At 31.8% G+C, this 18,206-nt stretch overlaps 2 protein-coding genes across 3 annotated transcripts; one reads left to right on the top strand and one right to left on the bottom strand.

Annotated features, from left to right (window-relative positions):
- Nucleotides 1-475: 475 nt before the first annotated feature.
- On the top strand, nucleotides 476-8,077 carry LOC130936191 (cation/H(+) antiporter 20-like). The gene is made up of 5 exons (XM_057866227.1): nucleotides 476-652; nucleotides 1,146-1,656; nucleotides 2,417-2,922; nucleotides 6,408-7,220; nucleotides 7,309-8,077. Exons 1-5 carry the CDS (start codon nucleotides 476-478, stop codon nucleotides 7,633-7,635), a joined length of 2,334 nt encoding a protein of 777 aa, XP_057722210.1. The 3' UTR covers nucleotides 7,636-8,077.
- On the bottom strand, nucleotides 7,965-11,756 carry LOC130936192 (probable ADP-ribosylation factor GTPase-activating protein AGD6). 2 transcript variants are annotated; one of them, XM_057866228.1, is made up of 4 exons: nucleotides 10,797-11,755; nucleotides 10,623-10,712; nucleotides 9,020-9,830; nucleotides 7,965-8,287 (listed from the first exon to the last, which is right to left on the bottom strand). In XM_057866228.1, exons 1-3 carry the CDS (start codon nucleotides 11,583-11,585, stop codon nucleotides 9,021-9,023), a joined length of 1,689 nt encoding a protein of 562 aa, XP_057722211.1. In that variant the 5' UTR covers nucleotides 11,586-11,755; the 3' UTR covers nucleotides 7,965-8,287; nucleotide 9,020. The 2 variants fall into 2 exon arrangements, with proteins under 2 accessions (XP_057722211.1, XP_057722212.1); XM_057866229.1 differs by lacking the exon at nucleotides 7,965-8,287 and having other exon boundaries at nucleotides 8,763-9,830; nucleotides 10,797-11,756.
- Between the last annotated feature and the right edge of the window lie 6,450 nt (nucleotides 11,757-18,206).

The raw sequence follows: 18,206 nt of genomic DNA, 5'->3' as shown, positions 1-18,206 counted from the left end.
TTTTAAATACTTCATATAATTAAAATAAAATATTAAAAATAATTAAAAAATTAAATTTATATTTTAATATCAATAAAATATCAATTCTCATTACGATTTATAAAAATTTTTTTATATTTTATATGTATGTATGCGTATTCTGTGTTATGTAAGATTTTAAAATTCACGTATCAATATATCTCGTGTCAGTGTACATACATCATAGCATTTAAGTATCTTTGAAATATATATTTTTTATATATCCTCATATATTTTTAATATGTAATATTTTAAAAATGATGGACATTTTTATATTTTTAATTATTTAAAAATTTATTTATTTTTGAGTTTATAAAGTTGAGGAACTATTCGTTTTTTTATCTATTAAATATATGTATTGGTACATATAAATTTCTTGGAGTGTCGTCAGCCTCCGAAGCCCCTCCACTATAAAAAGCCGTTCCCATCCCATAGACTTGAACAAATGAAACTTAAGATGGCTAACATCACTACCATCAAAACCTCTTCCGATGGAGCGTGGCAGGGTGATAACCCTCTCAACTACGCTATTCCGTTGTTGATCATTCAAACCATCTTAGTCCTTTCCGTTAGCCGTAGCTTGACCTTCCTTCTCAAACCTCTTCGTCAACCCAAAGTTGTTGCAGAGATTCTCGTAAGTTTACTTATTTATTTGATGACTTACACTTACATATGTACGCATACAGTTCAAGTGCATGCCACTTAAAGACTTCAATAGGGTAAATGAAAATACTGTCGAGCTTTACATTTTTTTTAATAAATCTTAAGTATAACATCTTTCTTTTTACAATCATGCTGCAGGATATAAAATTATACATTAAAAATAAACTAAGCAACACATGTATTTATACATAAATATATATTTATTAATTTAGTAATTGATTTAATTTTTGTGTGCAGATATTTTAGATTTGTATATAGAAACATCCAATTATATATGTACAACGAGGTTAGAATAATTATAGAAAAGAAAAAAAATATTATATATGTATATCAAAATTAATTACTATATATTTATATAAAATATGTTAGATGTATACTTAATATGGCTAAAAAAATAATAATTTTGATTAAATGATTTAAATTGCAGAAAATACTAATGAATGAAGACGTAAATTAAATGTCAGGGTGGAATTTTGCTTGGACCATCTGGAATTGGACGTAACAAACAATTTACGAAGTTGGTGTTCCCTTCATGGAGCACTCCCATACTGGAATCAGTGGCCAGCATTGGCCTCCTTTTCTTCCTCTTTCTTGTAGGCATTGAGCTTGATATTCGAACCATTCGCCGCAGCGGCAAGAGAGCTTTTAGCATTGCCGTTGCCGGAATATCCCTGCCGTTCCTCTTCGCCATGGGATTAACCTTCCTCCTCCAGAAAGCCATCCACTTCGGAACCGGCCATAACTACCTCCAGCTCCTCATGTTCATGGGAGTATCCCTCTCCATCACCGCCTTTCCTGTGCTCGCCCGCATCTTAGCAGAGCTCAAGCTCCTCACCACACAAGTAGGAGAAACTGCCATGGCCGCCGCCGCCTTCAATGATGTTGCGGCCTGGGTTCTCTTGGCCTTGGCAATCGCCTTGGCCGATGGACAACACAAAAGCTCACCCCTCACATCTATTTGGGTTCTCATTTCAGGTGATCCAACTTATATTTTTATTATATAAATTATTATTACTTTCATTATTAAAATTTTCTAATCACTCATTTCTTTTTTGATAATGCTTCGGACTCAAATTAAGTTGTGGAATTCCTAAGTATATATTTTAGAATTTAATTTTCATGCATAATAAATTTAAAAGAATTTTACACAAATAAATCATATATTACTAGTTAGTATAAAAAAATTATTTTTAAATTCATTATTTTACAAGGGCATACATTAATTTAAGGACTGTATAATTTTTTTAAACTATGTTACATGTATACTAAAATCTACTAAAATTAGTTATCAGCATAAAATATATGTTAAAATATAAATACATATTAAAAATAAATTAAATCACATATGTATTTATACACAGATATATTGATGGCTAATTTTAATAGTTGATTTTAGTGTACAAATAATATTTTTTAATTTTTTTCTACAGATGAGTATTAAGACGTCAACAAATTTTATAATTTATAACTATCAGTTAATAATCATTAATATTTTTAATAGTTTAAAATTACTCATGTTTTTTTATTAGTTAAATGTGACAAGATTTTAATAAAAATGCTTAACTCTTAAATTTTCTTTTTTTATATTATTAGTGTTTACTTTATATTATGTAAATTTATGTGAGATATTTTATTACATACTATTTTTATTTTATTTTACTATTAAAATTTTATCAACCAGCAGCTGTATTAGTCAAAATATCTGAAATCCAAAACAAATATATGTTGGTTTCAGGGGTGGCGTTTGTTGTATTCGTATTGGTCCTTGTTAGACCCTTTATGAACTGGGTAGCACGCCAGTGGTCACGTCAACGCCAAGTCTTTGACGAAGCGACCATATGTTTAACCCTCGCGGGGGTTATGATAGCAGGCTTTGTCACTGACCTCATAGGGATACACTCAATCTTTGGAGCCTTTGTTTTCGGGATCACGATCCCAAAGAAGGGCGAGTTTGCGAGCAGCGTCGCAAAGAGGATCGAGGACTTTGTCACGGTGCTGTTGCTTCCGTTGTACTTCGCCTCGAGCGGGTTGAAAACCGACGTTGCTAAGTTGCATGGAATGGAAGAGTGGGGGCTTTTGGTGCTGGTCATAGTGATGGCGTGCGTCGGAAAAATCTTGGGGACATTTACGGTAGCCATGATGAGCATGATACCTGTGAGGGAATCTCTTACTCTTGGATTCTTGATGAACACCAAAGGGTTGGTGGAGCTTATTGTTCTCAACATTGGCAAAGAGAAAAAGGTTAGCGCATGCATGCCTTGTGATAATTTTGGCATTAGTATTTGAGCCTGAAATATATATAAAATAAAATTTAATTTTTTCTAAAACTTCTTATAATATAATATTATAACTTTTATAATTTAAAGATAAAATCTAAAAGATCAGTATTTTTATTAAAATTTGATTAATATTTAACTAATAAAAAAATAAATAATTTTATATCATTAAATGCATACTATTAAAAATATTAATAAAAATTAATAAAAAAACCTAAAAAATTAGTATTTTTATTAAAAATTTGATCAATATTTAATTAATAAAAAATAAATAATTTTATATTATTAAATAAAATCTCATACTATCAAAAATATTAATAATAATTAATTAATGACTATAAATTATAAAATTTATTAACCCTCTAATATTCTTCATAACTAATTAATTATTACAAATTATAAAATCTGATTTCTTATAGCACTCCTCATCATCAAAATACTTAAATTCATTATCCTTGTCCCACTTCATAAAAAATCGAATTGAATTTGTGTTGGGCATAGGATTCTGGATCATATTAGTGTTGGTGACACCATTAGTGATTGGTGTTCCTATGCTGTCATTGTCATCTTTATAATTAAATTATGGAATAGATACTTAGGTAGCTAAACATGGACTATTAAGCCTATTCCAAATTAATTGCCGCATTATGAGAAATCTGGGGAGTGAATAATGTCACTTCTATCTTGATTAACAATGCCATTTTAATGAGTTGGACTTGGACTCTTAGCTCTGTGTTAATGGCTGGTAAAGTAAACCACTAATTATTTTTTAAAATATATTTAAATAAAAGAATAAGGATTACTGAAAGCAATTTTGGAAGAGGATAACGTTTTTTTAATAGAATGGTATTATCAATCAAAAGAAGTGGGCATTATCCAGTCCTCTTATTCTGGTGCTTCATGATTCTCATTCCTAATTGAATTGTTTTACTAACATTCATAAAAATAAAAATTTTAATGTAATGTAAGTATTTTCGTATTACGAATTTCCATAATATATAAATATATAAAATTAATATTAAATTTTTTATTTTTATTAAGTATCAACTTTGTTATCTTAGTTTAAAAATTATTAAAAAAACTTTATCAAGCGCATAACAAAAGTAGGATCCTTAACAATTATCGAATCTCATCCTCCGACTATCAGGACATCAAAATAAATATTTTCAATAAGATTTACAGAGAATTTTATTTCTTTAACTGAATTAGGGAATCACAAGGAATATTATTCAATAAGATTTCCAGAACATTAATGTGATATGATTCTTGTGCACATTTTAGAAAGGATTCTTTGTTAAAGTATACCGCATTTTGGCATCAAATAACTTCAATGCATGAGTAGTTGTCTAATGTCATATCTATGGTACCACACTAGTACCACCTTTATAAATCGAATTATACCAAATTTAAGTTTTACTCACTAAAATTGAATTTGATTTATACAATTAAATTTATTTATAAAATTAAATTTTATCTATTAAAAACTTATATAAAACTTGACTCAACTCAAATAATAAAAAAATAATTTATAATTTTATATAAATAAATTATAATTTATTTATAATAAAAAATATCAATTATATTTATTAATATCTATCGATTACAGTTAATAATGCTACCCTCTTTATCAAAATCACATATAATATATGACTTTAAAAATTTATAGCAACAGATGATATATATATAAAAGAGAAAATTTAAAATTCTGCTCTCTTCTCCTCAGAAATGTTAAAATAATATTCTCATTCTCTCTACTGATAAAATGTACATTCATCTTCTCCCTTATAATTTTTAAGAAACTTTTTCTGTAATCTATTTTAAATTTTTTGTATTAACTAACGTTAAACTTTTTCATTTTTTTAAATAAATTATTTTTTTACAGGAAAAAATTTATTTTTTTGTGATGAAATTTTATTTATTAAAAATACTCTTTAACAAATTATTTTTTTATTGATTAAATTGTATTTTTTTCCAAAATATTTTTCAAAAAAATTTTAATGATTAAATTATTTTTTTTAAGATACCCTTCAATATTTTTTTAATTATTAAAGAACTTACTTTTTAAAGATGCGAATGAATGAGATGTTAATTTTTTAAATTTGAGATTTATTCATCTTGACTTGTTTTTAAGTTTTGATAAAGTTGTTAATAATTTTCAATAGTTCTATAAAACAACTTATTTATTAATAGTAGTTGTTATACATATTAACAATGATAAGATTTTTTTAATTTAATGTTAAAATAATAACATTGATATCGAAAAATTAATAGTAAAGTACAAAAATAATTGTTAATGAAAATTTTGGTAAAATCAAAATTTAATAATTAAAAAAATTATTGATGAGTATGTTAGGAAAAAATAATTTAATCATTAAAAATTTTTTAAAAGAATATTTTGGTAAAAATACAACTCAATCAATAGAAAAATAATTTGTTAAAGGTTATTTTGGTAAATAAAATTTAATCACAAAAGATAAAATTTTTACTAAAGGGTATTTTTGTAAAAAATAATTTATTTTTTTAAATAATGGATAAAGTTAAGGTTAGTTAATACAAAAAATTTAAAATAAATTAAATTTTTTTTTTAAAATTATAAGAAAAGAGAACGTATATTTTACAAATAGAGATGAAGAAAGTATTATTTTAGTATCTTTAAAAAAAAGTGAAAATTTCTCAAATAAAAAACAATACACATTCACATATTTAACAAATAATAATATTATTGTTGTGTCTAAAATCATATATTATTATTATTATTATTATTATTATTATTATTATTATTATTATTGTAAATTAAAAGTATATAATACATAATATATGTATTAATATAAATAATTATAATATCTAATATACAATTATAACTATATACATAACGTCAAATTCAAATTTGATTCATTCCATATATAAATTCAAAGCTTATGAGCTTAGCATATTGAGTTGTTAATACATCAAGTTCGCTTTTGAGTTTATTGTTTTCAATCCAATTTTTGTGTACATGTTTTTTTCTTTGATATTAGAAGTAGTTGATAAAAAAAAGTTAGGGATCATAATTTTTTTATATAAAAAAAAGTTAAAATCTAAACAAAAGATGGTACAAATATTAGTTCTCTTAACAAATTAAAAAACTACTCCGTCATCAAGAACGTCAAAAAAAGAACTCAAATACAAAAGTGAAACTATAGATTTTATAAAATCATATTTATTTTTATAAGAATTTTCTATTTTTATATTTTTTACAAGATACTTATCAACTAAAATCTAAGCAAATATCTATTAAACTAAAATTATACCGTTAAATTTTTTTATCAAAATCTATTTTTTATGAAATTTGCTGTTGGATTAGGAGCTTATATAGTATACATTATTTATATAGAATTTCATGTGAATTGAAAATGATTTGAATGATATTGAAATTTGACAAGAAAAAGTAGCTGGAATTTTTGCATGCAGGTACTTAACGATGAGGTGTTTGCCATCCTAGTGCTAATGGCTCTCTTCACCACCTTCATCACAACGCCAATAGTCTTAGCAATATACCCACCCTCGCGTCCCAGCAAACAAAACCGGGCAGGACCGCGAGACGACCTTAGCATCCTTGCATGCGTCCACGACCACCACACTTGCAACATACCCTCTCTAATAAGCTTCATTGAATCCATTCGACCAAGCACCACCACCACCACCAATCTCAAATTGTACGTTATGAAACTCGTCGAGCTCACAGACCGATCCACCTCCATCTTGACCGTTCAACGCAGCCGCAGGAACGGCTTCCCCGAAGGATCAGAAAGTTCCATGCACGACCAAGTTGTGGCCGCTTTCAAAGCTTACCACGGTGTAGGCCAAGTGAGATTGCGCCATTTGAGGTCAGTGTCGGCGCTGTCAACGATGCACGAGGACATATGCCATGTTGCGGAGAAGCATGGAGTGGGAATGATCATAATTCCATTCCATAAAAGGTGGAAGAGAGGGGAACAAGATGAAGACGATGAAGAAGCAATTGAGATAGGCCAAGGGTGGAGGGAAGTCAACCAAACGGTGCTTCAAACCGCACCATGCGCCGTGGCGGTGCTTGTCAACCGTGGAGTTGGTACATGGCTTCAACCAGGTGCAACCGATGCAACCATGAGGGTTTGCATAGTTTTCATAGGTGGATTGGATGATCGTATGGCTTTAGATTTGGGTGCAAGAATGGCACAACATCCAGCAATAACGTTGTCTCTGGTGAGATTCATGTCAACAGAGGATTGGGAAACAGACAAGGTATGTTACTATGTTTAATTACTGAGACTCAATGTACCTCAATTAGTGTTCCAAAAAAAAAAAACGAGTTGTTGAATGCCCTATGCAGGAGCTAGACGAGGTGGCAGTGAATGAGTTCAAAGCAAAGTTGGAGTCGTCAGTGACGTACATTGAAAAGGACGCAAGCAGCATAACAGAGGAGGTCTTAAGAATTGGAAAATCTAAGGAGTATGAGCTACTGATAGTGGGGAAAGGAAATCAGCTTCCCGAGTCATCCATGGAAGATTCTCGACTCGAGCATGCTGAGCTGGGGCACATGGGAAATCTCTTAACCTCCTCAGCAATGGGTATTACAAGTTCTGTGCTCGTTATACAAGACCAGCAATTGGTAACTTCTAATGAAACTGAACTCAGAAAGATGGCTAGCGTCTTGTGATCCACAGAAGGATCGAATCATTCCTATAAATATGTATAAAAAATAAGCCCCTTGTACTTGGATATGTTTGAGTAATGAAGTATGGTCCATCAGTGTATACCGAGTATGAACCCCTATTTTACAATGCGGATGTGAATTAAATTCTCTCATTCTTGATAATAAATCAGGAGTAAAGGACAGTGAAACAGTGCTCAACATGGAGCTAGTAACTAGTAAGACTGCAAAAATTGAGACAAATTCAAAACAATATGAAATTTTTCATGTCACGGTTATGCTTCATCACACTTCAAGGAAAGTAGTTCCCTTAAATTTGGGCAATTCACCCCTTCTTTTGGAAACTTTTACATGTACTTCCATTCCAATCATACAAATGTTCCCAAAAAGGTACACAGAAAATGGAAATTGCAAAAAAAAAAAAAAAAAATTGAAGACTTGCTTGACAGTGTACTAACTTTAATTAAAAAAAGAAAAATCTTGCTGCACATCAAAGGCCTTGTAGTGACCCAAAAAATCATAGATGACAGAGTCTGGTCACATTCATCATGTTCAGTAACACCCCTGCTTGGGCTGCTTGGCTTCAGTGCAAAGAGTAAGCTATAACATTTTTGTCACTTGCGACAAAATTTAGAAACTGATAAAGATAGGATCAAACCTGGTCCAGAATGAGTAACATAACTACATAAGTCACAATTTATAGTTCAACCTTTTAGGATATGTTCTTGAAAACATAGCTAGAACCTAACAGATATCAAAATAATAAGACAATGATTTCCAATATAATCATGTTCTTCATGCAACCCATTCTGGTTTCCCAAAGTAAAAAACAAGAACCACCCCCATTACAACTTCAATTATTTCTCCGGTCTTGCAGGTTAAAATAACAAATGAAGGCTTGCATAGAAGTTTAGGCCCTTCAAAATTTGTGATTCTAGGTTTTGGTTTGGTAAACTACAAATTGTTTGGTCTGGGTTCCTACCGTCAATAAATCGTCAGGATGACAATTTAAATATTGACGTGAAAAGACAAGACACATCAACATTTAACAGGGACAAACTATTGGCAGATAGCAAAGCCAAACAGTTTTAATTCTAAAGGGACCAAAAAATAAATCATGAAATTTACAAAGATTAAAAACTTTAACCTTATCATAAATGAATAAATAAAAGAGCCCAATTATAGGTGGATGCAATCATGCAATTGTTATCTAATGGCCCACCAAGAGAATTATGAGATTTTGTTCAAGTTAATAGTAGTTCTAGGATAAAAGTAATCCCAAAAGCAAATGAATCCAAATAAAACGTCAAGACCTCACTTGTTCCTTTCAATTAAGCAGGTTCATTTTATCCCTTACATGTCCAAGGAAATATTGCATAATTTTACCCACCTCAGAGAAAGCCTCCTCCCGTCCAGGCTGAATCTGCCTTTCCATTATGACCAGCAGCTTTATTATTAGCTGAACTCCCATAGAAATTATCAAATCCATCATCTTTAGAATCATCCCAGCCAGCCCAACCATCACTTTTCTGAGGAGTTGATCCTTTAGCTGGTTCTTCCTTCCTAGTATCTTTTTGGTCCCAATCATCCCAGGAGCTGGTGTAGGTGTTTTGAGTACCTCCATACTGTCCAACTGATGCCGGAGAAGCAGATACTTTAGCTGGTTCTTGCTTCCTAGTATCTTTTTGGTCCCAATCATCCCAAGAGCTTGTGTTGTGAGTACCAACATACTGTGCAACTGGTGATGGAGAAGCTGATACCTTAGCTGGTCCCTGCTTCCTAGTATCATTTTGGTCCCAATCATCCCAAGAGCTTGTGTTTTTGGTACCACCATATTGTTCACGTGAAGATGGACGAGCTGGTACTTGCTTCCTAGAATCTTGCTCATCCCAATCATCCCAAGAACTAGACTTATTAGATTGACTACCCGATGATGGTTGTCCTCCCCTGGTAGAAGAAGAATTCCAGCCTCTATTCTCTTGATTGTACTCTTGATAGGAACCATTTCTATCAATATCATTTGCTTGCCAATTTTCAGGCTTCCAATTTGGGTTATCTCTAGCGAACTCCTCCACCTTCTGTGTAGCCAATGCCATGACACCTTTCATAATGCCCCATGTCCTTTGGCCAATCTCAGATGTCTTCTGAGTAACAACATTGACAGTTTCATTGACCTTGTGATCATACCCACCATCCTTTACCTGAACGGAAAGATGAATGTATTTAATCAAGCAAAGAAAAACTAAGCTGCCAAGTGCCAACAAAATTGCTCAAGAGTATGATAAGCAATGAAGATTTGGCATTTTCCACATTTCCATGAAAGCACATAATTAAAGAAATAAACGACAAAATGAGATTTCATATATCCACATTTCCTTCCTTAAAAGTTGTGCCTGAAAAACCAAACCTTCATAAATCCAACGCACAGAAAGATTAATGAATGTCTGTGAAAGCCTTATAACATACGATTTCAGATTCCTTGCAAAGCATAAAAAGTTATCTACCATTTCACAAAATGTCAATCTACTCAACTTAAGTAAATATACTTATATCACAAACAAGAGTAATAGATATAGACATAAAATTCATTGAAAATAGCATTTCTTACTTGAAGCACTTATGGTATGATATTTCAACACTCTAATCCGTTTTAGATACCGCAAGTCAATATTCACTAATAAACTTATGTCATCACTCGATGTCATCTCAAGCACGTTACTTATACAATAAAACCAGACAAAACCCATCATCAGGCAACAAGCATAAGAGAATTTTACCGACACAAGCCATTGATCAATTTTATTCATAAGATGCCACCGGATCAGTAACGCAGGTGTAAATGCATCACAAGTCTCTCTTTCCAAACTGGGAACTAAATGACCTTAACCATCAAATTGAATCAAATTATTGATCCAATTGAACGAACACAAAACATAAATTATTATATATAAACCCAGATAGCAATTAACACCGAAACATCAGAATCAAATTACCTTAGCAGTGATTTCCTTGGTGCTTGCCTGAACAACACTAGCAGCAGATTGAGCGGCAGATGCAGCAACCAGTGATAATTTACCAATCCCCTAATCACAAAGAGAAACACATCTCCATTCAAATATAAACAAATTAAAAAACAACACACTCAATTCACTGCAATCGAGAACCACCTGCGAAACGACAGAGAGATAGTCGTTTTGGGGGTTCATGTTCCTCTGGGAAGGGGCAGGGCTCGATCCGAACCCGACGTACTTTCCGCCCTGCGACGGCGGGAGCCCCTCAGGCCTCGTGTCATTCTCCGCCATCTTCCGAGCAAAGAAGCTCTCCTTGTTCGCGGCGGAGGCCTCCAATTCCGACTGCGTGTACATATTCTCCGTCGATTTCGACCTCGCCGGCACACCACCTACACCGGCGCCGCCACCAGAGAACCGTCTAACATCTCCAGTCGACTGATTCCGCCGGATATCATTGCGAGATCCAAAACCGTCATCGTTATCCCAGCTATCCCAACCTCCACCACCACCGCCACCGCCGGTGTGCGACAAGGGAGGTTTCCCGGCAGAGGAGCGGAGATCCTCCTTAACAACGGGAGGATCGCGCCAGGGACGGCCTTCGGCGAGGGCCTGGATGCGGTCGCGGTAGATTTTGGCAGCGTTGGTGTTGTACTTTGTGACAATATCAGTTTCCTTTGGAATACCGTACTGAGAGAGGAAGGCGTTGAGGACGTCGTTGCCGCCAGCCTCCATCTTCTTGATCTGGATTTCGGACCAGGAGTCCATGGTGACGGATCTGACGAAGGAGATGTGGACGCCGAGGCCGCGGTGCTTGCCGGAGCACTCGAGGCACATGAATACGCCGTAGGAGACGGAGGCCCACTGTGGGTTCTTCTGAGAGCAGTCGACGCAGATCTTGTTCGCCGCCTGGGATTGCAGTTCCCGCAACCGCCGCGATGCCGCCATGTCTTTTATGTATCCGATCCGGAAAGCACGATAGAAATGGGAATTGGAAATGAACGAGAGCGGGGAAAAGGAAAAAGGGGAAAACGGAGATTCAGAAGAGTTTTGAGTTTTGAAGACACATATTTTGGGATTGAGTGGCCTGGGTCGTGAATCACCGACACCGTTAACTTTGGATGCTGACTCACTTCCCTCCTATTAGCATTATTAATTTAGGTTAATCTTATTTTATCTCCTTTAATTAATACTTTTGGGATATGTATGGTTTCTCTATTTTTTTTCTTTTTTGTGAGGGAAAAAAATAAAAAATTATTCAAATAAAAATACAAATTAAACAGGTTCTTAGTTTCTTCCATTTTCGTTTTCATTAATTGGTTAATAATTTTTTATTCAAGTGCTAATGACTAGAGCAATGTTAATTAAAAGTGGCAAAATGCTGCCTTTCCATATCTTTAGGTGAAGGTGAATAACCCCTTCTCGTTTTCAATTATTAATTCAAAGTGCAGCAAACTGACCGCATTCTTTTCACATGTCTCTTGTTGTAATTGACTAATTGTAATATGAACTAAGACAATTGCTATGGTGCAAAAATAAAATCCTTCTAGAAATTTTGTTGGGTTTAAAAAATTTTGTTTACCTACCAAATATTGGAGAGTTTGGCATATCTAGTTGCGTATGGGAAATCTGGGCTTAGAAAAGAAAATTCGTGACGGGCCCAAAATCTCCGGGAATTCCAATGGTGGAATTTTGTTGGGCCTTTGAACAGGAAACGTGACTATTCAGCTTAGATGAAACAGCAGAGCAAGTCCAAAAAAAAAAAAACAGCAGAGTCTTTTGGTGTCCAACCAAAAAACAATTACAAAATAAAAATTAGCAGTGGTAATTAACTTTGGTTGATTAAGTGATAAATTAATTAGTTCATTTAAAAAAATATTAGGAATTTCAAATTCAATAAAATATATTTCCAGTAGGTTAGGTTTCCTCTATAAAACTACTAAAAAATAAATTGAAAAGTTTATTTTAAGAAAAATATATTTTGTGTAAAAAAATCAGAACATTTCAAACAACCTAAAATTATCATTAAAAAAAAGCCTAAAATCATTGATACATTTGTGTGTCTTTTTTATTTTTCCCTATTATTTTGACTGACAATAACTCTTTCGTATTCTTATATAGTTAATTCCGAATACATTATCAAATCCCACATCGTTATTAAATTATTGATAGAGTCGGTTGCAACATTTTAATCTGGAATTTATTTCAACCAATGAAACTTATTCAGTTGACTCAAATACATGTCAGGGAAATAGGGAAACAAAAACATAGAATACAAAAATGTTGAAAATTTTTAAAACCCTGATAAAAATCTGTCTAATGGTAAAAGTATCAAAAATAATTTTTTTATAATTTAAACAATTAAATAGATAACATTAAAAATACTCTAAATAATAAATATAATAATAGAAATTAAAACACTTGACACTAGAATTTTTATCATGGAAAAACTTTTAAAAGAGGAATAAAAATCTTACGAGAACTAGCCGAGTAAAATTTTTACTTTCAAAATAATAAGTATATAATTAATTTTTTTAATAATATTAAAAAATTTCAACAATCAACATAATATATTATTAAAATCGATAAAATTAATATAAATCTTTTATTAAGTGAATATTTTAAATTAGACAAAAAAAAAGACAATACAGATTTATCCTGGTTTAACTATCCAATGTAATGTAACTTATATTTATTCTCCATTACAACTATGATAGAATTTTACTATCTTTTCAACAGATTACAACCACCAGTTCTCCTTAAGATTTATCTAATCTTATCTAGGACAAGTTTAGATTCTAACCCAACCTGAACTTGATTAGGACTCACCTTAACTTTCAACTGCAAAGTGCTAACTCAACTTGCACTACGAGAAAAATCACTTTTAGCGGTCATTTATTTTGTTTTTAGCGGCAATAAAAATAATCACTAATACATTTACCGGTAATTATACATTAGCCGTCTTATACTTTGTCGCTAAAAGGTTCTAACAGCAATTATAATATTTGCCAGTAAAGACCGCTTTAATGGCCGCAAAAAATATATAACTTTTAGCGTCCATTTTCTTGGCAATTTAAATGACCACCAAAAGTAATTCTAAAATTGCAATGTTATTCACTTTTAGTAGTCATTATTATTGCCGCCAAGGCGCCAAAATTCATTTTTATTGCCAATTTATATGGCCACTAAAAATAATTCTAAAATTGTAATATTATTCACTTTTAGGCACCATTACTATTACCGATAAAATCTTATAACTTTTTTTAATTATATTATACTCATTTTCTTAAAAGCAACGAACTATATTTTTTCTAGAATTAAGTATATATTTTTGCCAACAATAGTTATTATGCATAATATAAATATACTGAAATTAATTACTACAAAATAAACTCAAAATATTGATACACAAATTTCTCTTAAAAGTAATAAACCATGTTACAAATCTAAACAACAAAAAATACTACAAATCTATAATGATATTACATCAATCTAGCAATACAAGTATTAGCAATGATCTAAAATTATACATTTAAAAATAGTCTATTAACTTTTATTTTCAGTAATTAATCTAAAAATTTAAAAATAAATAAGAAAAAAAATCATGAATCATAAATATACTAAAGAATCCAAAACTATAAACCCTTGGCCGCTCTTCAAGGAATTTATAGTTTGTCAATGTTTTTCACTTTGACACCAATAACAAGGAATCAGTAGCTCCTCCTTTCGCTTTCTACTTTCTTCTTCCTATCAAAACAAAATGGCCTTCAAAGTTCAAACAACAATAACAGGAACTTGAACAAGTAATGAAGTTCCACTTAGAAGAGTTAAAGTTACCTCTGCAGATTTGTTTTTAGTAGTTGTCATTTTGCTTCCAGGGGATGCTCAGATTTTTGAGCTTATATTTGATTTGCTCCTTCTATTAAGTTCATTTACTGGCCTATCCTTTGCTGCTTTACCTGAAACTTTTCCATTTCTTGCTCCGGGAGCTTTAGTATTAGTTCTCTCGCCATTCGATGACTTCTTTTTGTCTAATTGAACCATACAGCATAATCTTCTATACTTTTGTGATCTCGGAACCAGTCTTGTTGTCTTTAATAAGGCCAATGCTATGGTTTAGATTTCAAATTTTATCTACACATGTAGAAAGACAGGTGTCAAGCAGAAAAAAAAAAGAAGTAAAAAACTTACAAAGATAAACGCAACAAAACTTGAAGAGTCGAGCCCACAAAAACTGAAAAAAGCTTGTAATAATGAACCCACGTGTTTTGGATTTGTTGCTAATGATTCTCATCACATTTTTTAATGAAATTTATTTGCAATCATATTAAAAAAATTAAATTACAATAACAATATAAATTAGACCAATCTACAATATATTATACTTAAAATATTATTGTCTCCTGCTCATATTACTTTATTTATTTATCACAACCTAATCGAATAAATTATTTAATTAAGATTAAAATCTACTTATAAATATATTGAAATATTATTATTTTTCTTTTGCTAACAACACAATAATAGTAGAAAACTATTAAATAATTAATTCATATTGAAAAACACTAATGTATAGATATTTAATACTTAATTTTTCACTAACAATATCATCTGATTTTGTATAAGGTACAAATCTAACACTCGCTAATAATAAAACTCTAAACACAAAATTAATATAACAAACGGCAAATGACTTCAGTATATCACTAAAATTAAACATTGTAGTGCATCGATTTTTTTACATACAATTGAAGCGAAGTGTTTTTTATATAAAAAAAATTCGTATCCACTTGATCTATTTTTAATATGACTACAAATAAATCTCATTAGAAAACGGTGATGAGAATCATTAGAAATAAATCTAAAAACACGTGGGTCCATTACTAGTTTATTACAATTTACAAACTTGTTCAGTGTTTGTGGGTCTCAACTCTTCAGGCTTTATTACGTCTATCTTTGTAGGTTTTTGAGTTCTTCTTTTTTGATACATGTCCATCTAAAGTTGCATGTCAAGACTCAATTTCGTCTTTCTGGCACATTTTTTTCAGTTGGCGTTACCAGAAAGTTGATTTGGAGAACTGTGTGACACGCTGGCAACACTAAAACGACGTAATATTGTTGGTGGCGCGTAAATGTCCTAAAACGACGTCGTTTCACTCTAAAATTGCTTTTGAAAAATCATCCCTCAAATGTTAACGTAACGTATTGTCTCCCCTATACTCATCAATGACAGTGGTGTGAAGGCTATAACTACAGCAATTACGTTGGAAGACGACTGCTCTAAAGGATCGGTTTCGTCATCTGCATCAGACAAAGACTGTACTGAAGGCTGGTTTCTCTGAAAGAGGTAAGGAAAAAAGAAAAAAATATATGTGATAATAGGAGTGCTCTGTTTTTTGGTATTGTTGTTAGTTTAATATCTTCAGTAGTTAGAAACAATTTTTTGGAATGTAATGTGTGGGTATGCATGTTTGTGTTTCGCAATGTTTACTAGGGTTTGATCGCAACTAGCTTTCTGAGTTATTAGGCTAATGAAACTGTTGACTGGATAAAGGTTGTTTGTCATGGTGGAAACTTGTTTCTTATCTGTTAAGATTTACTACATTTACAGTTGAAAACATGATTTATGTTTTAGTTGTAAAGTTTCTAATTTGCTAATATGGTTGAAGACAGGGACAGATCCACTCATGTGGGTGTGGGAGCAAGCGCCCCACTACAATTTAGAATTTTATTGAGTAGTATATAATAATAATATTTATTTGTTCCTACTAAATTATTAAATTTGACCCCATAATAATTTTTTATTCAACTTTCGACACTTGATAGCCAATTTGAGAACTTCATATCAGATGTCCATTATAATGATCAATTTTCAAATTTAAATAAGATTAGTGTTCTTTGTTAGAACTCGACTCGAAAGAATTAGCTTTAGTTTTTTTCATAAAAACTACATTAATTGAATGAACTTTTTCAACTATGGATATCATCAAGAGCTAATTTGTATGAAAGTTGAGTTTTAAATGATTGTTTAACGACATATAAAAAAAAGACATTTTAATTATATTGTCAAGATTTTAAAATATGAAATATAAAAAATTAAATTTTAAATTATATGTTATTATTTAAATTATTTGAGTATTTTAATTTGTAATTTGATATTTTAAAACCTAATCATATTTTACAATAACAAAATATAATTATAATAATAATTATGCTACGTATACATAAAATAATCACTTGTACAGAATAAATCTTAAAATATAAATTTGAAATACAAAATACATATTAAAAATAAGTTAAATAATATAGGTATTTATAAATAAATTTATAATAGATAATTTAACAGCTAATTTTTTATGTAAACATAATATTTTTATTATAAAAATTATTATAATGTTATATATATTTCGCCCCCACTATCAAAATTTTCTAGATCCGTCACTGGTTGAAGATGATGAGTTCGATCATGAAATTTTCTTTTTAAATTTCTGATCGATGATCCTTTGATTACCATCATATTTCACCATGAAGGGTCATTTATCACAGAGCGTGATGGAAGTGTGAATTACAATGGTGGACATATTTTTGAGTTGTCGAGATTTAACATAGACACACTGGATATTTTTTGTCTCAGACTACTACAAGAAGATTGGGTATGACAATGTGACTCACTGTTGGTGGCTGGTGCCTAATAGGTCATTGCAAACTGGTCTTAGAGCTATGACACATGACAAAGAGCTCATGGAGATGTGTTACCTTACTCAAAATAACAAGAGAGTTAGCCATGTGTATTATGAACATGGAGTCTCTAAACTTGTGTTTAATGAGGAAGCAGAACCAGCATCATCCAAAGGCAAGGAGCTAATGGTGCTACAAGAGCTTATTCCACATCCATACCCCACCATCAATGTCACAACCAATACAATTTTCACCACATCACCATCAGCTCCAATTTCAAAGCCAACTCACACCCTAGTCTCAAAACAATTCCCACGACATCACCATTAATTCCAATTTCAGACCCAACACACACCACTATTTCTACTCCAACAACAATCCCCATAACTAAGCCTGCTGGTAAAAGTATATCAGGACCAAAATATAAGACTCAATCTACTGCAACTTCTATTAGTAATTCCAAATCACTACAAAAAAGAATGGCATCACCCACTGCTGCTCCTACTACTAAGCCCATGGCACACCCCACAGTTGCTCCTAGTACTAAGCCCAACCCACCACAAAAAACAATAGCCAATCCACTGCTGCTCCTAGTACCAAACCTAACCCACCACCAAAATCAACAGCCCAGCCCACTTCAAAACCTCTAACTAGATCCAAATTTAAATTTAAAAAAATCAAAAGGTCTGATCTACTAAAGAAAGGTCCTCAAAAAAGTCAAAAATACAGCATCACATGCAAGGAGGCTTTTGACAAGATCAGCTGCAACTGAAACTTTTAGAAGAGCATCTGTTAAGGAAAATGAGTCCCAAGAGGAATCCTCAGATAGCCATGACAATTATGACAGCGTAGAGGACGAACCATATAGGCCTGCTGGTGATGAAGTCTTTA

The sequence above is a fragment of the Arachis stenosperma genome, chromosome 6 (genome assembly GCF_014773155.1).
Source record: "Arachis stenosperma cultivar V10309 chromosome 6, arast.V10309.gnm1.PFL2, whole genome shotgun sequence".
NCBI lineage: Eukaryota > Viridiplantae > Streptophyta > Magnoliopsida > Fabales > Fabaceae > Arachis > Arachis stenosperma.
Note: the sequence above shows the minus strand (reverse complement) of the source record. Positions and strands in the feature narration are given on the sequence as shown.